This window comes from Brachyhypopomus gauderio, unplaced genomic scaffold (genome assembly GCF_052324685.1).
Source record: "Brachyhypopomus gauderio isolate BG-103 unplaced genomic scaffold, BGAUD_0.2 sc122, whole genome shotgun sequence".
In the NCBI taxonomy this organism is placed as follows: Eukaryota; Metazoa; Chordata; class Actinopteri; order Gymnotiformes; family Hypopomidae; genus Brachyhypopomus; species Brachyhypopomus gauderio.
Window position 1 is genome coordinate 450,574 of NW_027506943.1, and position 22,443 is coordinate 473,016.

Below are 22,443 nucleotides of genomic sequence, written 5' to 3' on the forward strand. Positions count from 1 at the left end.
CCCCGCGAGCCCCTCCCCCCCCCTCGCAGGAAGCGGCGGGAAGCGCAGTTCGCCTCCCATAATAAAAACACTGGAGGAAAATCAAAGGAGTGTTTGTCGTGTGTGTGTGTGTGTGTGTGTGTGTTCCGAGTTATCGGAGCTTGAAACGAAATGTAATGAAATCCGTTTACAGCACAGAGGATCATATTTCGTTGAGTCATTCAGTCTATGTTGCTTAGTTATTTATTTATATTTGGATCCGATATTTATGTAATTTAATTGTGCTTATGTGGGTGGCGTGACTTTATTTTTCTTTAAAAAGTATTTTAAAAAAATTTCACGTTAATAATAAAACGAGTAATCTATATACAAATAACTTCATAGCCTAGGTATTATTTTTAAGTAAAAAGGATAGTTCATGAAGCTTATCCAACATTTCTGGATCAAAGCTAACTAGTTTGTGGTGTGCATATGCAGCTGACTGGTATGTTGGGTACCTTTTCCTCCCATATTTCCTGATCGCACGTTTTCAAGGTCTTCTTCACGAGCAGCAGCAACAGAAATATCAACTCTTCTGATGACTGCAGCCTGGTGGTACGCTCCTCGCGCTCACGGATGTCTTTTACCATTGTTTGGCGTGATAATTTGTGCACATGAGTCTGTGCACTGGAAAAAGATGAAAAGGCAAATATTATATATATACATGTCTTTTAATGTTTTTTATTTTATTAATCACAAAAATACGTTTATTCGAACGACTTTAAAACCACGTTTACATGTAATTATGAAGCATCCAAAACTGCGAGAGGTATGAGCATCCAGAGTGAATCTGTATCAGATGGAACCAGCAAATCAAACAATTACTCCAACAAGAGAGATTTCAATTATTTTTAAAAAGCCATTTCCAAAGAAAAGGCACAGGAAAAGTATGTCATTCTATTGCGCTCCTTGCTTGTGTTGTAATTCCATGATCATTCACAGGGTGTCATTAGAAAGCCACATATGGCTGTTGTTTTTCAATGTATGGTCATGTGCGCATGCGCACACCCAGACGCGATTTCTGAATGGAATTCATCTTTAGTTAGCTCAGAACTGATCCCCCTAGTGATCCTGTCTTACTTTTAATTCCTTGACTTTCAGGCTGGGATGTCTGATTTCTCATCATGTCTCATCACTTCCATTGCCATTCCATTAACTATGGAATTGGTACTACAAAATGGTCACACACACACACACACACACACACACACACACACACACACACACACACACACACACACAGACACACACACACACACACACACACACAACTCTCTGTGTAGTCCATATTTGGTCTGATGGAGATGAAGATCCAGGCCAGTCCATCCAGTAAAAGTACAACCAGATTTACTACAATCCAGGGTTGCAGGATCTGGAGTTCTGAGCCAGGAGGCCTGCAATTAAACCAGCAAGCACACCACTGTTACCTTGATGAGTCTTCTTCCAAATGTTCCTACTTTCTTGCTTACACTGCTGTGTGCTGTGACATTCACTATCACTCCTGAGTCAGCTTTAATGATGAGGTTTAAACAGATAAAATCATGAGATGACTGAAGTGATATACCTTACTGAAGGATGATTGCCATGATGTGGTTACCAGAGTGTCTCACTGGCTGTGGGGTCCAGATTGTCAGAAGGTGCCTACTTCACTATGGCTTACTGATTTATTACTGCAATGATGTACTCACCAGAGTATCCCAGTGGCTGTAGGGCACAGGCTGATATGGTCACTGATCATTTACTGAGAGAAAATGAGAACTGCGAAGTGTACTGGAAACACAGAGGATCATAGAATCACACTTGAAAGACCACCAAGCTCATCTCTTATTGGCATTACTGTAGGTTTGCTAGTCATTTTGACAGAATGAAACAAGGGATATTGGGTCTAGCATTAGGAGCCTCTGAGTGCCAGAGAGGCCCTGGCTAGGTTTACCCTGCAGAGACAAGTGAGGAGGACAGAGTGGTTCACTTCATGCTTGCATTCATGCATTGTTTAACTATGTCTACCTTATAAATGTTTTCCAGTGTCATTCAGATTAGCAACTCTCTGATGGCTAGTCGGTAAGTTGGTAGCAGTCAGAGCTTTGTAAGTTTGAAGTCTCAGTGGAACACTTGCTAAATGCTAAATTAACCAAACTGCTGTGGAAAGTGACAGTGTGGTGGTGATAATGTTTAGATGTAATGGCCACACATACTTGTCAACAGCAGACACAGTGCTTATAGTCAGCAGTAGGTCTATCAGAGACAGGGCGGGGTAAGCTAACCCGTTGTACTGCCATAGTAGGTTGGGCAGTGTGGTCATTTGTTCCCCAGACAGTACATAAACAACTATGATATTCCATACAGAAATAAAATGGCCAGAAAGCCACGAGTGAAGAGCCCAGTGATCCTACCGGAGGCAAAAAACGTTATGAACTTATGCGCCTCCTCTTACCTGAAGCCATTTTGAACACTCATGGCAACATCCCCTGTGTTCCACATGGACCTCATCTTCATGGCGTCCTCCAGGCACTCACGGCCCTGGCCCAACTGATCTGAGGCCTGAAAGCATCCTATATGCAGAAAACATGTTCTCCGATATATTTACATAAACAAAGCAGTGTTTTCAATTTTGTTGTAGGTAGCAGAAGCATTAAACACTCTATAAAAGGGAGAAGCTAAACTGCACCCAGACACGCATGTGACTCACGGACCCACGGGCCAGGAGATTAGTGATAAGAAAGGACTAAGAAAGGCAGGGCAAATGTTGCTGGGCTATTGCAACAGACTGAAATGCAAATGTATTATGCACCATTTCAGACTAACTAACTAATGGACTAATGGATACAAATGCTGGTTAACTAAGTGAATGAGAGGCGAAAGTAGATCACACAGAGATCAATTTTTGTGAAACTCCAAAAGTTCTTGAAAATTGGAGGAAGACCAGAACAACCCCATAAGACAAGCTCAAGAGACTTGATCTGGAGAAGAAGAGGAATAAACTAGGACATTTTCCGATACAAGCAAGACCTGTACCAGCATTCGGAAAACCAAGACTGTGCACATGGCACTGTGAAAGTGCAGTTGATGATCCCTAATGAATAAGAAGAGGCTCTGTATCTCCCCCTGGTGGTCAATGGACTAGAAAGGGCCATTACACAAGAACAGAAAAACTAAAGGCACAGCATATAAATTGTGCCTATTTTTACTTTAAAACATTGTAGGAAGAGAAAAAACCACCATCAGATTTAAAAGATTTTATCAGGTGGATGCAGCACTCATGATTTCTCTCAGCAAACACCTTGCAGAGAGGCTGGCTCTGACTGAGAGGGGTAGAGATCCAATGAGTGGTATCAGAGCGTGCTTCAGTGATGGAGTTGTCTTCCTCCACGCCCAATTCGTCAGATATCGATTCTACATCACCTTAGGCTTTTTACGGAGCAGGAGAGAAATAAATAAATACATTCTGCTCAACTACCGTTTTTTTCACTCACTGATTAAAAAAATAATAATTTGTCAGGCTTTAGGATTCAGTTTCAGTTCTCCAGAGGGAAGTATGACCTTTCGACTTAGTTCTTCTTCCTGTTTCTTCTAACGACTTGCCCTCCATCTGTTTGCTGTTCTTCTCCATCTCCATTAGCAGCCCCCACCTCCCAGATACTAAAACAACGAGTGGAAGAAATGAAAAACAAAATAACCTAATCAAGTAATGCAGGTGAAAAAGCGGAAAAAGATTGCTTTGTATTAAGAGAATACAGGGTGTGAGGCTGTTGCTAAAATCAGGTCTTGCATGCTAGCCTTAAAACACTTTATTTCACTAGTTCATGCAAACATTTGTTGCAGCAAGGACACTGACCTTGGCATGGACGCACGAACGTCCATGGACGAAACTCTGTGCTGGTGTACAGAAACAGCAGCCCAATAAGATGATAATGAAGAAGACAACCGTCCTACAGCAGTACTGATCCTAAATCATATTACTGGGTTCCTGCCATTTCCCACAGTTCCCATGGGCACTGATGAGGTCATAATCCAGCACCTCACTTGATTGTGCCTCTGAGCAGCACTCTTGCTTGCCAAAAGGAGATTAGACCCCTTAGACAAGTTTTCTGAATTTCTATACAATTTCTATACAGTCTATACAAGCTTTCTATAGCTATTACTTATGTATTGAGGTTTGTGCGTGTCTAATTAAAAACAGGATTAGTAATAAATCCAAATACCAAGTCAATATTCCCAGTTTGGTAGGCACTCCACCTGCATTAGTACATGTAGCCAGCGACTGAAGCTCTCATCTTAACCACACAGCAAAGCACAAAACTCACTAAGTGACATTGACTTACTGCTTTTCTTCCCATTGTGTTTTAGGCTGGAGTTGTGGTGCTGGGGATGGTGTCAATGTGTGTGTGTGTGTGTGTGTGTGTGTGTGTGTGTGTGTTTGTGAGGGTGGAGGAACACTTCTCTGATGCCTTCTAATCCTGCATGCATCTGCCAAGGAGGGAATTAGGGAGGCAGAGGTGTGCGTGATCAGAGGCCATGCAGGAACGGTCCAATTGGCCTGCAAGGGGGGGGCGTTCAGCCTAGCAGGGCTTGAAGAATCGACCATGCTGAGCCTCCATGTTCCTGCCTGCCTCTCCAATCCCAAAGTCTTCCTTCTGGGTCAGAGCAGAATAAGAGAGTAATACAGTTGATCAACACAGGGACACACAACCAACAAAACATGGTCCCTGTAAAGTCCCTGTAAAGTCACTGGATACATTGCAGGAAAGAAAATCAATAACGAATAATTATTTTTGAAAGGTGTGTTGAAGTCATAAACCTGGCATGTCTTCTTGTTGACCTCATACGTTCACATCTTCGTCCGCTAAATCAGATTCCAATTCAAAGCGTTCCTCTATCGAGACCACGCCCACTTCTGATTCCCCTAACTGTAAACTCCTTCCTTATTTTCCCCCTTACTGTAGAAGGCCTGATTGTGCAGTGGTTTTCCTGTCATTTTAACCCTTCGGTCTCCCTGGTTGTGTCTGTTTGCTTCTATCTATTGTGATTAAGCCTTTGTTTGGTTTTACACCTGCAGTTTCATTCTCATCTCTCTTCCTTCATTCCTGACATTGACGGCATGGAGGTTTCATATGGATGAAAGAGCTCTAGGTTAGTGCATGAACGCACTACAGAAAACAAGACCACAATGTCATTAAGTCCATATTGAGCTATTATAGACCACATATGTGATCATCACACTAACATGAGGTCTGATGTTCAGCACATCTTTAATGGAGTCAAAACATGTGAACATCTATCACCTCTAAGTGCCTGTCACCATAAGGAACCATCCACATTCTCTCAATTTCTTCTTTCAGTTACAGTTTTTTCCCCAACTTTTCAGGCCCTGTGACCCCCAGGAGGCACTGGCCTGCCTTACCAGTACCACGTGATGGTGAATCAGGCTGTTCCAGTGACTGGCCATGCCCCCTCCAATGCTCTTATGCGGTCACAAATGGATGATTAAGATCAATTACCACATTTTATATGAAAGTGAAAAGCATGTTGAACGTGTTCTGCAGACACCCTTTATGGTGAAGCTTTTGATACCTAGAGCAAGGTTAGACAGGAGCCGGGATTCTAGAGCAACAGGCAGAGATCCTCAGGACAGTACACAAGGCCATGTTGTCCTGTTAATGTTCACAAGCAGAGCTCTCGAGGAATCACAAAAAAAACCCTGGGCCTCTAAATGTTTATTGTTTTGTTAATTTGGTCATATGATATGTGATAACGCCACACCTCTACCACATCCTGCTGTACACACCGCTGATCTGACTCACCCGTCTACTAACTTCTGGCCACGCCCTGCTATCACACACCTCTCCCTCATTGTCCCAGCCTCCTTAAATGCTGTGTTCACAAACACCCCAGTGTGAAGTCTCGAGTGCATCTGCCAAGTTTCCAACCCGTATCTCTTTTCACGTCTTTATCTCCTGCCCGGATCCGGGACTATTTTGGATTTTGCCTTTTTGTGAGCCCCGACTGATCCTGGTTGCCCGTTTTGACCGTGACCTTACTGACCTTACGTCCTCCTGCCTGCTGCGCTCATCGTGCGTTAGTTCAGTAAATCTGCGTGTTTTGCTTGGCCACGCCTCCCTATGTCTGCCAGAATCATTACAGCTATCGTACCAGTTACTCTTGGCAGACAGAAACTGTAAAAGGAGTCGAAAGCAATTCAAATGACTCAGACTCTACAGAATGAACTCTGCAACACTGCGCCCTGCATTTACACAACAGGTATTACAGTGATATTTAAGCAGGGCCTAACTGGGTGTTACAGGGATACTTAAGCAAGACTCTACCCTTATCAAGCGTGTGCGGCAGCTCCAATAGCATGCTCTTCCTCATTCGACACGCCGTGCTCCTCACGAGGAAGAGCACTCTCACGGCCTCCTCCTTAAGCAGCTGGTTGGGGAGGTGTTGCACGCTAGCCCACTACAGCACAGCTGCAGACTCGTAGCCGACAGCAGAGACAGTGGGCAGAACAAGGAAGCCACAGCATGCTGGCATTCAGCGTTTACCTCGCAGAAATCTACAATGAAAATGCAAAAAAAAAAGAACATAGATATACATATACAAGGATACGGTATATATAAATACAGATATACAAACCACTAAACTTCAGAATGAGAGTCTGAGTTGTTGAAATAACATTACTATTAGACCAAACAGTTGATGTCAAGTCAAATGTCTGCAATTCTACTGAGAACTTCAGCAAGTCTCTGCAAGAGGCTTCTAATCTCCTGAGAAGGTCCTAAAGCACAGTGAGCATGTGCACTAGGATATACACCTGTGAGAGATTATTCAGAGAAAATACATATTCATATACATGTTAAAAAAGTGACTTGTGCATAGAAACCAGTAAAGTTTGGCCCTATTGTTGAAATCTTCAGAGGGAAGTTACAGTGATTGGCATAAGCTTGGAAGGTGAGTCCCATCTGTGGTGCAGGTGTCCAGGTAAAGTGTTTAAAATTACCATAATGCCATAAAAATTACCAAATACATTATCAGGTAACAATAATTTTTTAAAGATGAACACAGACATAGTACATGTAGAATATTAAAACCAATAAAAATGCAATTTAATAATCCAATAATCCAGTTCAGTTCTGTTTTCTGCAACATCATCATGCATCTAATAATCCTCAGAAGAATTTTGACAGTGGATATAAATTTCATAAAACTGTTTGTACAGTGTTATGATATGATCAATATCCTAACAGAACTGCTTCCCTCCGTTATCAAACTTCCTGACGACCAATCATGTACAACACACAATCCTTCCTATCCTACTTAATCCTGGGAGGGAGAGGCCCATTTCCTGTGAGTATTCATACCACACAACCTGCTACATACACGCACACAGACTCTTGTTCCTCACTCTTGTAGCTACAATAGTTTTAGTATCAGTCACTGAATAATTCACATATACTTTACAGTTTAGAACTGATAAAGCAAGAGTTAGGGTTAGTATAAGAGTTTTAAAAAGTAAATAATGTAAAAGAATTTTGAAAAAGAAAATAGATGCAGACAGCAAAAACAAACAATAACAAAAAAGCAGTCCAATAAATTCCCTTTCACACAGATGAACAAGGTTTTCAGCCTGCACTCAATTTAAAGAACTTTCCCCTCTGTCTCTTTGTAATTTTTAAACATTTATAAAAGATGAGAGGAAAATCGGAAGTAATTAAAGACCATTAACACAAGCTGTACTACAATAGATGAAAAGCAACATGTCAACAAAAAATTGGTCAGTGATACTAAAATTGTTACCAATATTTATTTGTAAGTTTACCAAAAACAGATTTGTCATGTTACAGTAACGCTTCTTAGAATAATGAACACCATAAACAGGCCGTCTCTTATCCGGCAGCGGTCTGTATATAACCGCATGTTCTGTGTGGACGCGGCCCACAATGCCCTACAGGAGCGGCAGGAGCATGCCATGTTCTGTCTTCCCGTTATCAAGCATCTGCATGACCGTACTGTGAGGGGAGTGGAGAACCGAGCTATGAGATGACCAGATGCGCCATTGAGAGGGTTTCAGCACCAATAAAAGTCAGTCCATGACATCATGACATTTTCTGCAGCATTGCTAACAGTATGATTCAGGTAGGTGATGTTTTACTGCAGGTCTTGAGTGTGCAATTACAGCGTTTCATTATTTCTACACTCATTACCTGGTTTTCAGATTCTTTTTTTTTGTTTTATTTTGTGCAACAAACAATGCACTTGAAATCTCAAACAATTAACAGTTTCAGTTTTGTTTAGGACACATTTTAACAATACTGGGAAACGGAGTCAGTCTGTACAAATTCATAGAACACACAAATCCAACAAGAGATACGCATATACACAGAACTAATTAATCAGCTACTCCTAATGAGGTTTTTATAAAGATTATTTTCTTGGTCTTGGTTATTGTAAATATATACATTTACTGTATATTTGCATCTGTCAGTAGTATATAAGAATACAATAATAAAGTGTATCAGCTTGTTGATCATATTTTCAGTGTTTGCTTGCAAATAGCTTAACCAAAATATGATGTTCACCTAAATTCAACTTAAATATCTCAATATTTATGTTACTCATAGTGTAGTACAGCACTGTTATATAAATTTGGCCAATTAAAAATTCTCAATACATTACATTATTTTCCAGTGTATTGGTACCACAGAAGGTGCATTTTTTTCTGATAAATTCCCTCTCAAAACCAGATTAATCAAACATATTGAATATAATTTTATGCCACCAATTATCTCATATTTACTTCAGCTAAATGCTTGCTTAAATAGCAGGGCAGTCACTATGGACATGTAATGTATTAAAAAATAACAGCGTGGACACCAGAGGAAAGTGTGACTGCAAGTTAAAACAAGTTAAAGACATCTGATAAAACCACTAAGAAAGATTCATATCAGCATCATAACAGGATCACTAACCAAAGAATGAAAACAAACATCTGACTCAGTGGAAATAATAAGGTTCCCCTTTCAATCATGTAGAAAAAAAGAACTTCTTTCTTGAAAAGTAGACCATGGTAAAATGTGTGCTGTATATAAAAGAGCAGCTAATGAAATCATCTCATGATGATTTTTTTTCCCTCATACATGAACTCTTACTAATCAGACTCCTGCCCCTGCTTTATGGACTCTTACTAATCAGACTCCTGCCCCTGCTTTATGGACTCTTATTAATCAGACTCCTGCCCCTGCTTTATGGACTCTTACTAATCAGACTCCTGCCCCTGCTTTATGGACTCTTACTAATCAGACTCCTGCCCCTGCGTGATGGACTCTTACTAATCAGACTCCTGCCCCTGCTTTATGGACTCTTACTAATCAGACTCCTGCCCCTGCTTTATGGACTCTTACTAATCAGACTCCTGCCCCTGCTTTATGGACTCTTACTAATCAGACTCCTGCCCCTGCTTTATGGACTCTTACTAATCAGACTCCTGCCACAGAGTGTCCATGATAATTTCCTCCTGTTATTATCTTGCTGCAAAAGTCTACTGCACCCAAAACTCTGTCCGAGCACAAACACCAAGGACTGGAGAGAACAGACAAGTCCGTTTGCTTCTAGAAGCACGTGGTCTTCTCATGCTGGATCTGGTAGTAGCAGGCCTGATGCGACAGAAGATCAAACATCAGTGTCAGAGTTCTCCTTCAAACACACACTCCTCAACCAAGATAACGAGACATGTAAAATCAGGGGAAAAAAATAATCGTGACATGGCGGTATGAGGAACATAGGGGTTAAAGGTCGGGATACCAGCGTACTTTTAGAGTAGTGAACATGAGACCCAGCTCGCCATGCTGCAAAGCGGGCTCCATCAAGTCCTCGATCAGGCTCACCTCAGAGCCCAGGTTTCTGATCCTACACACACACACACACACACACACACACACACACACACACACACACACACACACACACACACACACACACATAACAGGCAGAGAACATGCACACTGAAAACATTGTTATTCATCATGTAAATTATGATGTTGGCTTATGTTAGGACTTATGTTAAGACTCTTAACACTCGTGTATCAAAAGGAAAGGTCTCTACAACCACAGCACTCCAAAGATATGGCTCTTCTGTGCTGTTTGGTAGACATAAACGCAGAAGTTAGTAGATCGTGATGCTGTCCGATATGTGGTGCTTACCGTGCGCGAAGAACTATGTAGAGGAATATTGGGAAAAGGTCATCCATGCTCCACAGGAAGTCCTGGCCCAACATTGCCTGCACGTCCTGTGTGATGTCCTCGAAGGTCAGCTGGATCACCTGAAGCTTATCAGCAGGAGTGAAGGCCGTGCTGCAGAAAAAAGGGAACAGGGAACTGTATAAGAGACCCAGTGACAACAGGAACCTGCAAAAAAGTGCTCCACGCTGAAAACTTCCCCCATTTTGACAAGTGCACGCCAAATGTCTCCTTTCACCTAATCTGCTGCAGTGTCTCCACAGCAGTAGCAAAGCACGTGTCCTTAGTGTTAGGCAGCACCTGTCGATTTAGAAAACGATCCTTCAAAACATGTTTCATCTAGGCAAAACACACACGTGAATAGTTCAACCATTAAACATGCTGTGCTGATCTGGCCAATCTCTGCTTACGCTGGTGCTGATATATAAACCCACATCCTCACCTCTTTTATCTCTCCAAGAATCGATATCGAGACTGGCCAGAATTTTCTGAAAATGGAAAAGGAACCCAGTTCTGGTTATGAACTTTAAATGCAGGTACTGTGTGGGGCGGTGTTGGTGTTTGATTAGTGGCTCACTGAGGCACTCCCAGGAAGGTGAGCAGGGATTGGTCAGGCTGCCTGTTGAGGCGGAGCACGCAGTCCCAGTACAGCTCCTCCTCCCTCTCACGCTCCAGCGTGTACAAGGTGAAGAGCGGAGGGTACAGGCGTGGCAACAGAATGGGCAGCAGCAGACTGGGGCTACTCACGATCACACTGCAACACACACACACACACACACACACACACACACACACACACACACACACACACACACACGACACATATAAACACACTTACACCACATCCCGCCCCAGCCATCAGAACGGCTCCGGCTGTGCGCAGGCCCTGAGCAGCGGAGGTCTTACCCTTCCTTGGAGCTGTCGCTCTGGCTGCTGTGAGTCAGTGAAACGCTGCCCGCCCTCTCCGAGGACTCGGGAATGAAACCCCCCTCTTCAGGCAGAGCAGGAAACAGGAACCTGGCCAGAACCACAAGAGTTTAAACTGTGCTCTTATCAGTGTTGCCAAGAAGCAAAAAGACTTTACTGATACAGAGGGTAACGCTGCTAAACAAACTAAACAAACATGAATAATATATCCCTCTTTTGGAGGAAGTGTCACAGTTAAAGAGGGAAGGGGTTGTATTCAATTAGAAAAGCCATTTCAGTCTAGGGTCAGGCTTCATCTGAAGTTTGCAAATCAACTGCACAAATTTAATTCTAGCAGATAGTGAACCACTTTTTAACAGTAAGGTCCTCTAAAGCACACGAGCGGTTACCTGACCAGCTGGAATATGCGGCTCAGGTAAGACTGTATCTCCTCCACCGCCTGCCGTAAAAGTCTCCTGTTTGAGCCGACGCCCACATAGGTCATCCTGTACACGGTGACCAGGGTCTCCAGCAGCCAACCCAGAGGGTGCAGCGGGGTGTCGCATGCCTGCGAAGAGGTCAGGGCATGTGGGAGACACGGAGGACGTGCATGCATTTGGGACACTGTCCATAACAGACGAGGACACAATTAATCCATTTGGGGCTGTTTATATTACGGCTTTGAAGAGTTCGTTTTAATCTGAAATGCTGGTCTTTAAAATGGTCCTATAGTCAGAAATGAGTTCCAATTTTTAAGTAAATGTAACGGAGATGTACTGTGTTTGACATGTACTGGGTGTACTGTGTGTAGATTTCTTTTGGAACGTTTAAGAAGGCATGGCTAAAGCACTTTATCATTTGTGCAAATGATTTAAAAATCCCACACCTTCGTTAGTAGTTTCAGGATTAGGGAGTTGAGCTTGTGTCATGACCTCACCTTGATGAGGTAGCGGCGGATGATGTCATAATCATCTGCAGTGACAGGTCCGCTGTGCTGGGGGATCACCTCCAAGCTCTCCAGCATCTTACGCTGGGAGCGACTCAGAGTCTGTGGACTGTACAAACATTTCAGAGCACCGTATGAGAGACAACACACCCTCTGCAGAAGCTCAGGTGGTCGTTGTATTCTGAACCGAGCGTGTACGAACCTGTCTATCTGCTGTCTGTGCCTGTTTGTGAGAATGTACGAACCTGTCTATCTGCTGTCTGTGCCTGTTTGTGAGAATGTACGAACCTGTCTATCTGCTGTCTGTGCCTGTTTGTGAGAATGACTGCGATGTTCTCCCAGGCTCTGTCGTTCTCTCCACGTCCTGGAGATTCACAGCCCAGACGCCTCCAGCACTCCTCGAAAACAGCCTTCCATTTCTGCTCCGCCGGCACCGCGTAACAACCAACTTGTCTACATGTATACATGTATAAAGACACAGAACCCGCACATGGAGAACACAACACACACATACGCTGCCTAAACAAACACCGGAAAGGATTTAAAGCAGGCTTCAATGTCGGCAGCGTACTCACAAGGTCTTACGATCCTTCTGCTCAGTCTCAGTCTCATAAAGGGACTTTAGAAAAGTGCCTGCCACCTTCAGCTCAGTGCCCCATTCGCCCACAAAGACGCCTTCAAACAAGTCTCCATTAGGTATGGTCAGGACACCCTGCGCACATCACCGCACGAGCCGACATACAGGTCAGACCTTCGGTTTTGTGCTGCACACGCTCTTCCTGCACAGCCAAACTCAACTGTTCCAGCATTACCTTCCCGTTCAGCACCCAGTCCTCTGAAAACTCTCCCTCAAAGGCGGTGTCGTCGTCACACAGCAGGAGCCCCGGACCCTGGGGCGACACGAGGACTCAGCTCCAAACCGCCCCATGCCATGTGGGCAAGTGTTATGGGGAATGTGCACTCACCATCATCTTGTTGTTACCAAAAGCTCCCTCGTAATACAGGCCGAACTGGGTGACCACAACCCCGCTGCCCTGCCGCTGGTCCTCCAGCCACATTCCCATGTACTTCTCCCCCCTGGGGTTAAAGGTCACGGACACACAAGGCAAAGGATGCAAGATAAGGACAAGGTTTCTGGGTTTGAAGCATTAAAAGTGTCCAACTTTATTTCTAATGTACAGCAGATATTTTGCTTAAATAGAAAAACCATTAGAACAACCACGTGGCGAGTTCTGTATAATATTTATGATGACCAGATATATTCATCAACAACGATTCATGCAAAAACCCACCCATTATATATTCGTACACTGAATCCAAATACGTATTCAGAATTTCTCTGTCAGTCTATCAGCCAGGTTTATGAATATGTAAACGTAAAGTTTAACTGCCATGTCAGGGAAAAGCCATACATAAAAGAAAAACTCTAAAAGCGAATTCAAACTCAGCAGAAAAAGTGCTACAAGTTCCAAAAAAGTACATTCTGCTGCCCAGTGTTGCCACCACATGCTTCTATCTGCCCCAAATTCCAAAGTGACTTAAATAGCTTGAGATTAATAGAATGTATCACTTGGTGATGTCGTCGAAGATGCCATAGCCAGCCTTCTTGTCGCTGAGCCAGTGTCCGACGAACACGCTGCTGGACGAGGGCGAGGCCAGGCGTCCGCTGCTCAGCATGCCGTGGCCGTGGCGCTGGTTCTCCTGGAACGACCCCTCGTACACCTCCCCCGTGGCGTACCTGCATGGAGAACACAGGCCATGCAGGGGGCGGAGTCTGTAGCGGCTGCGTTTACACACAGGCATCAGTCGCACAGCTCGAACCCCCCGTCGTATTTACCAGTACGTCCCAAAGCCGTGCATCTTCCCCTCCTTCCAGTGGCCTTTGTAACGATCAAACCTGTTGAAGGTCTTATTGGGCATCATGTAGTCCCCGAACCTATAGACAAAATATGTAATGTAACATCATGATTACAATAGCATCTATTTTCAAACAGAAGAATAGCGGAGCGGTGTTTGTGCGTGAGTTATGTACTGACCCATCCTCCAAACCATTCTTGAATGTACCACAGTAAACTCTGCCATCAGACCACTTCAGGGTCCCTCTATGGGGATGGAGAAGAACAACAATACTCTAAAGTTCTTAAGTGGACTTTTCAACATTGGTTCAACATTCATAGCAGGTCAATTTTATGGACAAAACAAACAAACCTGTCATACCGCTGTGATACCCTGTCAGACACACTTGGTCAAGGAACAACAGTAACCCCAACAGTCATCTATGTCTAATTTGATTGGCTAGTTGCCATTGAAATAAGGTCCCATATGCACTCACTTGCCATGAGGTTTGCCAGAGAGCCAGCGGCCGCTGTAAGTGGCATCTTTGAGTCTGCCCTCTTTAGCGAACGTATAAGTAGCAGTGCGGGAAATAGGAGGCTCCGCCCTCTGACTGCCACTCAGACTAAGGTCCCTCCCATTTTGACCCACCCCCAGGACATCATCCACAGCCTGGTTAATGGCCCGTAGCCACCTCCCCTGAGCAGGGATACAGAAAAAGTGAAAGACCAAACAGACAGGGAGCACAGCCAGACAGAGCTGGAGTCATGCTGAAAACCAGCCTACCATGTTAGCAAGGAAAAACTATTCTGAACAGACGTTAAATGAGCAGAGAAGATGGAGCGTACCTTTTCCAGTGGGGAACACGCCAGAACTGAGAAACTCTCCTCAGGAGTGGTCAGCTTCAGTCCTAACCTGAAAATGTTTTTGTTTTGTCAGTGAATCAAAATCTTCTCTATTGTGTCTAAGGGCAATAAAACCACCCAGGGTAACCATCCTTTTATTCTACTGATTCAAAAGACCAGCTATTTCTTGAACCCTGGGTTATGAGATGAGCTGCGTTTGCAAAAACAGGGTACAAACAACACAGCAGTGCTATGGAGAGATTAACTACTATACTACTATGGGACATTCCACACCCTTGAAAACCTCCATGGAATGCCATATCTATAGAGATTTGGTACCAGGTTTAATGTTTAACACGGGTAACAGAGGCCATTCCTGGTATAATGAATGAGCGTTCAGAAATGCGTTGAGCTACTACTGTAGGAGATGAAAGTGAGTGAGTAACTTACAAGCCAACATTCTCATCTGAGATGGGCTCTACCCATAGTGTGGCCAGTGGGTAGATGAAGTGAGAGGAGAACTGAAAAGCAACAATGATAAATGCACAATACACAATCTGCCCACATGAATATCAACCAGTCCGCCTGCCTCTGATGCATCAGAACACAACAGGACTGAACCACGTCTACCTAGACGTCATCAGAGTAGGTGACAGGATCATGAGATGTGACAAAAATACACACAACACCTGCCGCACACGGGAAGCGCAAGCAAGTGATTTAGTAAGTGAGACTCTGGCATCACTGCAAAAGAAAGCAAAAGAAAGATCTTCTAATTGGACGTTAACACAGTTACCAAAAAAAAAGGCGCCAGTGAAGACCTGGGGAGAGCGGCATCCACGCAGTACAGAGGCCAAAATCACAGAGCTCAGAAACACTCACCAGTGTAACGGAGAATGCAAAAAAAATGGTAGTTCAAGCACAAGGGTGACTGCGTGACTCACGCAGTTATAACCCAGAGAGAAGAGGAAGAGAAACGCTGAACTGATCAACGATAGATTTCATTTTGGAGACAGCTAAAAGGCAATGGGAATAATGTTCATGTCAATAAACCCAAACTAACCCAGAAATCTCACGACCAGCATTGCAAAACTGTAATAGGTCGCAAATCAAGCAATATTAAGTTATGAGGAAAAGATATCAGAGCGATTGTAAGACAAAAGCCCGCAGAGACCCCCACAGTCATTTCAGCTGTGGTTAGGAAGGGGGAGCTTGGCTTGGACAGATGCGGAATTATCTTCACACGTCAGGCAATTATAGGAGATTTGCATTGATTAAACTGTTGTTTTTAAAAGTTTCAATGTGCAAATTCAAATTCCTCGCCAACTGACAAAGGTCCTACATATTTTTGTGTTAAAATTAATTGAATGATTGTAATAAAACTATAAAGCATGAAATTCAATCATTCATTCATTCATCAGTAGTTCTGATTGAGGTAGGTTAATAATTTATTCATTCAAAGGTGGTCAAAATATTTTAATATTTAAACATGCTACAGTAATGCTGATGTAAGCTGTGGTCAAGCCTATCCCGGGTTAACCTAGGAGATCATTTGTTTCAAGCACACTAGGAAAAGAGTCAAACACGCAGTTACTTGGGCAATGTTTTGTGAAGGACCACAAAGAAAAACAAAATAAGAGTCCTGAGGCACAAACAGGGAACAAAAGCAATTCTGCTGAGGCCACATCAAAAATATACTTACAAACTTTTTAGATGAAATGGTACCCTGAGTAAAAAAGACAATCACGACAGGAATTTGAATTTCAAAACCGTTCACAGCAACATAGATAAGAAATTCAAAGCATCAGAAGGTGTGCTGACCTGTGCGTGAACAAGAGCATCGTTGAAGAGAATGAACGAGTTCACGGAGAACCTTCCAGAATTCTGCAGGGTCAAATCCTTATTGACACTCTCACACAGCAGCCGCCGAGATGGCTTCCGCAGGGCCTCCTGTAAGATGAGTGAACACACACAAACACACACACACACACACACACACATACACACACACACAAACACACGAAGATTATCTATATGAAGGAGGCATATTCTATTACCGTCAAGACATGCAAAACCATGGGAAGGTTAGCACACTCACTAAGCTCTTTCCGGAAAAGTTCTTCCAGAAAGAATGTGTGGCCTCCGCATCTTTCCTCTGCTTGCTCACAAGACGAGCCAAGACCTCATACTGTAGGCAGCCATCTTGAATCCGTTGATATTCCACAGAGGACTAATTGGAAAAGTTAAAAAATCCAGATTAGCAGCCACCGGAAGACCCGCCCGGGGGCCTGAGGGTCCACTCCAGCACTCACCACATGGAAGCAGGCACTCAGCTTCAGGAGAACCCTGGCATAGTCACGCAGGTGTTGCAGTGGCATGTAAAACAGGCTGAGCAACAAATCACTGGGCAAGACATTTTTCTCTTTCAGCTCCAGCAGTTTCTGTGCCAGCTCCACCTTCTTCCCAAAGCATTCTCTGGAGACAGATGAATCGTTTTAGTATTAGCAAACGGCCTCTGGGGTTACCTCTCGAGTGATGAACCAGCACAATAAGGCACCTACTGTGAGGGCTTGACAAGAGCCTGGAATCCACCCATTACAAGAAAGTTCCCTAAAGGACCACTATACCTGCAGATGGGGGAGAAAACAACACACTGGCTCAAATCAAAAGCACACGGCAGCCGTGGGGAACGGTAGTGCCGCTGTTTGTACTGTACATTTTTTATATAGTGGCGCTGCAGGTAAAAAGCGAACAGACAGACATACTCCTTATAGGTGTCTATGAAAATGGCTGCCTTTTTCAAAATGGCAAGATTCTTGACGTCTCTGCTGTTCTGGAGGAAGCTGGTGAGAGAGGTGGCGTGCTGCCCCGTTAGATGGCACAGGCGACTGAAACATCCTGCCACAGTCTGGAACAGCTGCATGGAGCTTTGGCCCAGACAGGAGCCGACACTGTCTAGACAGACAATGAGAGATGGGCCATCAAAAAGAAGATCAGGTTAATACTAACCTGTTGTTAGATATTCCTGAAACACACATGTAATGACTTGTAATAAATTTGCTATTGCATGACTTGAGACTCACATTTCATAAAAGCTGTAATAAATGTGCAATTTCTAATTGCCACAGCTATGACATTCCTATTTGTGTCACACCACACCCCTTCAGACCAAGCCAAGTTTACCAAAAGAGTTATGAGGACTGCTACACACCCCGAGTCAGCAGGGGGCGTAGTATCTGGCTCTTCACGCTGCTTAGTGTGCAGTAGAACTTCCTCTCTGCAGACGCCAGCTCATGCAGAGTGCCGGTGAAGCCCGTCACGTTCTGATCAGCTAGAGCCAAACAGGTTAGTCCTCCTGCAAACACACCGCTAACGTAGCCTAGCTGGAGATGCACAAAGGCACATACATGTACCCACGCGCACACACACACACACACACACACACACACACACACACACACACACACACACACACACACACACACACACAATATAGTGATTACACTCAGATCCTCATAGCCTCTAGCAACAGCAGCTACAGTGGTATCTGTAGAGCGTACTAACATTCATGCAGAAGGGGAGCAGGGCAGGGGTCTGGGTACAGGTGCCGGTTTGGGAACCCCGCCCCTCCTGAACCTGCTCGCCGCTGTAGTACAGTATGGGCTGGATACAGTCTCCGTCAGCCAGTAGCAGGGTGTGCGTCTGCCCGGCCGCCACGTCCCACACGCGAATGCCTTCAGACACCTGCGTGGGCCAGGACAGCGATGCACCGGACCATTACACTCATAAATGACTGCTACTTCCACTACGGAAGATGGAGGTGAAAATGGAGGCCTAGTACCTTCACAAGATGAGGCACAGTTGATGGGGAGTTCATGTGTCCCAGCTGACCCAGTTTACTGCTACCCCAAGAGTAAACCTGATGTGGCAAAAGAGAAAGCGCTGAACAATAATGGCATATTCGATAGCATCAGGATGATATGTTAAATGGTGAATGTTTCAAAGCCGAATATTGAAGACAAAAAAGCAACTTGAAGCTTTACTGTACAGCTACCTGGCATTGTGCTGTCAAAGCAAGGGAGTGATTTGATCCAGCAACGACCTTGATGACTTCCTTGTTGCTTAAGCTCTTAATGCACAGGGGCTGCAACCTGAGAAGGAGGAGGGGGTGAGATTACGTACCCACCCACCATTACAACGTCCTCTGTCATTTCAAATGTACGGGAAGCTGCTCAACCTGGGCAAGGAGTCTCCATGACCCAGCTGACCCTCCTGGCCCCTCCCCCAACTCCACACCTCTGTGTAGAGAGAAGGGAGGAGATGCCCCTTTTGGGAGATTTCTGAGGTCGCTGAGGTGACCGCTCCAACATTCTTCAGGCCACCTTGGCATGTAAACAATAGAGTCTTTATGATAGAAACACACACAGATCCAGATAGGGATTTGCAAACTGCTGTTGAACGCAAAAAAACCCACGTTCACGGTACGGTTGTGGGTAGACTAATTAACAAATCAACTCAGAGACCTCAAGACCTAATTAAAGCCACTTGTGATTCATGAACTCATTAGCATGAAGAAAATAATTTTAAAATACCCTGCGAGAGGAAGCCAGGTAAAGATCTTGTGCGGCTGAGGCGGTCTGTGTCCTCGAGCCTGATGTCACTCAGGCTGGCACTCTTATTGGCTTCTAGAGACTTCCGTTCTGAACTGTGATTTTCTGCTGTGCCGTCATCACAAGCCCCATCGCTGTCTCCACTTGCACCATTTTTAGCTTCAGAAATCTGGATTGGTAGTGCGTCATGACCAGTCTGGCTGCTCAAAACAGAGTTCGCACTACTTTGTGTTGTGACTGGAGCAATAACTGACATTTCAGTAGCATCTCTCATGGCAAGTGCTGCTAAAGCTGGAAACATGGTTTTGTCGGGTTGTTCCATTCTACGTCGGTCCTTGAGTGATGTCTGGCGGCTCGGAGGCCGCGAACCCTCGGTGGAGATAGCCTCAAGGTGCTCCGAGAGAGACTGGTCAGACATCCTCTTGAGGTAGTCTTTAAGAGCCTGTTCATCAGGGTAAGGGGAGCTTTTGGTTCTTGCTCTCTTCTGGCGTTTCTGCAACACTGCCGAGCTGTCAGTCGTGGACACGGACACTGGTTCCTGATGGAACGTTTCCACCTTGGCCGCGTCACCTTGGTATGATCCATCTAAAGCTTTCCGACTGGGGCAGATATTGTCATCTAAGGCTTTCTGATCAGGACCGAAATCTTCCAAGAGCCCGGCGAAGACCTGCTGGTCGGGTCCTGAGAGTTCCGTTTTCGGCTTAAAAGCTGGAGAGCCCTGGTTTGACCTTTGATCCTCCTTTGCGTCGGTTAGCTCCACCCCTAGTGGGCAATAGTGGTTGTCGGATATAATGACGTGGTCATCCTTGTCGACTACGGTGTAAAGAGGCTGCCTGCATTGGTCACACGTGTCCAGGCACTGCTGGGAGGACTCAGGAGGAGCGAGCGAGTGAACCAAAGCCAGGCTGTGAAAGCCACCGCAGGCGATCTGCAGCACGTGTCTGCCTGACAGGTGTTCCACTTTCTGTGCTCTCCGCACAGGGAACATGTTGGTGACCAGGCCTAGCTGGCAGCCCGTACCCCAAGACCACGCCTCGTGCTTGCCCGACAAGACTAAGGTGTGCTGGGCCCCACATGCAACGTCCAAGATCCAGACCCTTTTGAGAGGGACGGCTTCCTCATCCACAATGCTCACAGGGGTAGGGTTAGGGACAAGTCTCAAATCAGAGAGCCCACACTGGCCGTCCACATTCTCTCCCCATGTGTGGACCACACCATCGTCCGTTACTGCAGCGCAATGGAAGCTGCCTGCAGACACACCTAAGACACGCTGGCCCCTCAGCGAGTTCTCCAGAACAGGGCTCACGGCCTGGAGTTTCATCCCAGGCCTCCAGTACAGGTCCCCAAAGCTGTAGACAAGTCCATCTTGCAAAAAACAAAAAGATATTTAACAGATCAGTGAAAGAAAGCAACCAATCAGTGAATCCCCACCTCATTCAACCCTCCCACCCTAACAGCTCCGCAGCTCTGAGCATGCTTAGCTAACTGCAGAAGACGGTTTATAAGTGTTTTGAAACAGTGTTCGTATGGAAAGATGACTGGATCTGTTACTATCTGTAACAGAAAGAGGCTATTGTTTTGACCTGACTGACATCTACCCTCTGTCAGCAGAACTCCATGATTGATGCCCAAGGCAGCGTGATGCACGGCCCTCGGTAGAAGCAGCTTCTCTGGGCTAACAGTGCAGGAGTAGCCCTGCCACCTGTAGAGTGCTCCCCGTTCTTCGGAGGTTTTCTCCTCCTCAGAGCTAGACAGAAATACATGCAAGAACATTTCAAGTCATCTCCAGATTAATCACAGACAACGTCCTTTAATACAAATATCAAAATGCCCATAGTATCAAACATCTATTTCAAAGGTTAGGGTTAGGGTTAGAAGCAAACATCTATACCCACTATAACTGACGAGTTACATTTTCACTTAAAAAACAATAAATTGTTTATTATTCATATCTAGGATTTTATTGAGATTTGGCTTAAGTTCAGTACTTTATAAAACAACGACAGAAGAGGATTTAAGTAAACTGTACAGCCCTTCACAACACCACAAGAACCACCAAAATACTACTACCTCTTCTGTTCTTCCATCAACACGGCCGCTCCACTGGCATCCTCGCAGCTCCCACAGCTCCCACAGCTCCCAGTCTACATTCCTCCTACTCGGGCCTGGGAGTGTTTGGAAACCCAACATTACACTGGCGTAGTGAGTGCACATAACACAAACCACACAGGCTCTCACAACTCCTATACATATACACACATCCCGAAAATAAAACAGGTGGGTAAAAGTGAGAATACGACATGCAGCAGTGCAGACAGACTCGGGGCAGCGCGCAGCTGTGTGTCGGAGGAGTTATTCACACAAACTGAGAAGTTTTCACTAAATCTTCTATTGAAGAACAGAAAGTAAACCCGTTGTCGTCTTTCGATACTTACAGACTTTCACAATTCCTCCTTGGCGTAAATTCCTTTTTTGCTTCAAAATCAAGACATACTTCACCAGTTCCTGTGAGTAAGAACTTCAGCTGTCAGTGGTGTTGTGACATCCGTCAACACCAACCGAGAAGGTGGAGAAGGTGGAGGTGGGGGGGGGGGGGGGTCCACAGCCCTGTTTACAGACCAAGCCTGCTATGGGAAGCGTGGAGGGACAAAATACATCAGCTCCGTCTTCAGAGAGCTTCACGTGATTGAACAACTCTCGGTGTTTCTCTAAAGCATGGAGTTAGACTTGACTATAGTCGTAATAAAAACGTTAATATAAACATATAACGTTAAGATGTAGGTATGAGTTTAGCTTAAATAACAAAATCGACAGTAACACTGCCGACTGAGAGCAAGTTTACTAAAGCCTCGTACCAGAGGTGGGGACTCGAGTCACATGACTTGGACTCGAGTCAGACTCGAGTCATTAATATTAAGACTTTTGACTTGACTTGAAAAAATATTCAGAGACTTAGACTTGACTTGGACTTTTACACCAATAACTTGGGACTTGAATTGGACTTGAACCTGTTTACTTGCAAAGACTTGATTTTTTTTACCCCAAATCTAAA

General features: G+C 44.7%; 2 protein-coding genes across 4 annotated transcripts; both read right to left on the reverse strand.

The window, feature by feature from the left end:
• Positions 1-486: 486 nt before the first annotated feature.
• Positions 487-4,883, reverse strand: tmem237a (transmembrane protein 237a). Its single transcript, XM_076993795.1, is given in 10 exon segments — positions 487-1,412; positions 1,707-1,788; positions 1,880-1,915; positions 1,918-1,952; positions 2,214-2,371; positions 2,374-2,407; positions 2,453-2,570; positions 3,572-3,657; positions 3,854-4,652; positions 4,817-4,883. Coding segments are annotated over 9 exon segments (813 nt in total). The 5' UTR covers positions 3,880-4,652; positions 4,817-4,883; the 3' UTR covers positions 487-1,174.
• A 2,917-nt stretch (positions 4,884-7,800) lies between these two features.
• On the reverse strand, positions 7,801-22,199 carry als2a (alsin Rho guanine nucleotide exchange factor ALS2 a). Of its 3 annotated transcripts, none has more exons than XM_076993767.1 (34): positions 21,827-22,199; positions 21,459-21,556; positions 20,990-21,138; positions 19,374-20,756; positions 19,019-19,163; positions 18,836-18,932; positions 18,623-18,700; positions 18,346-18,525; positions 17,993-18,164; positions 17,547-17,736; positions 17,343-17,408; positions 17,094-17,256; positions 16,880-17,011; positions 16,603-16,731; positions 16,484-16,507; positions 15,232-15,302; positions 14,785-14,851; positions 14,436-14,635; positions 14,140-14,205; positions 13,941-14,039; positions 13,674-13,841; positions 13,069-13,180; positions 12,916-12,993; positions 12,679-12,815; positions 12,392-12,556; positions 12,095-12,212; positions 11,568-11,725; positions 11,158-11,268; positions 10,829-11,005; positions 10,694-10,739; positions 10,490-10,551; positions 10,216-10,365; positions 9,825-9,921; positions 7,801-9,668 (listed from the first exon to the last, which is right to left on the reverse strand). In XM_076993767.1, the coding sequence occupies exons 2-34, from the start codon at positions 21,476-21,478 to the stop codon at positions 9,624-9,626; spliced, it is 5,055 nt and encodes a 1,684-aa protein (XP_076849882.1). In that variant the 5' UTR covers positions 21,479-21,556; positions 21,827-22,199; the 3' UTR covers positions 7,801-9,623. The 3 variants fall into 3 exon arrangements, with proteins under 3 accessions (XP_076849882.1, XP_076849884.1, XP_076849883.1); XM_076993769.1 differs by having other exon boundaries at positions 21,462-21,556; positions 21,827-22,198; XM_076993768.1 differs by lacking the exon at positions 16,484-16,507.
• Between the last annotated feature and the right edge of the window lie 244 nt (positions 22,200-22,443).

What these genes read in the sequence shown, in the direction of transcription:
- als2a (XM_076993767.1), bottom strand. Translation starts at nt 21,478, where the DNA reads ATGGAAGAACAGAAGAGGTA. An exon ending in ACGCCCCCTGCTGACTCGGG is followed by an intron (nt 17,737 to 17,992) that starts GTGTGTAGCAGT and finishes TTGTCTGTCTAG; the next exon opens with ACAGTGTCGGCTCCTGTCTG. An exon ending in CCATTTCATCTAAAAAGTTT is followed by an intron (nt 15,303 to 16,483) that starts GTAAGTATATTT and finishes GTTGCTTTTCAG; the next exon opens with TTCTCCTCTCACTTCATCTA.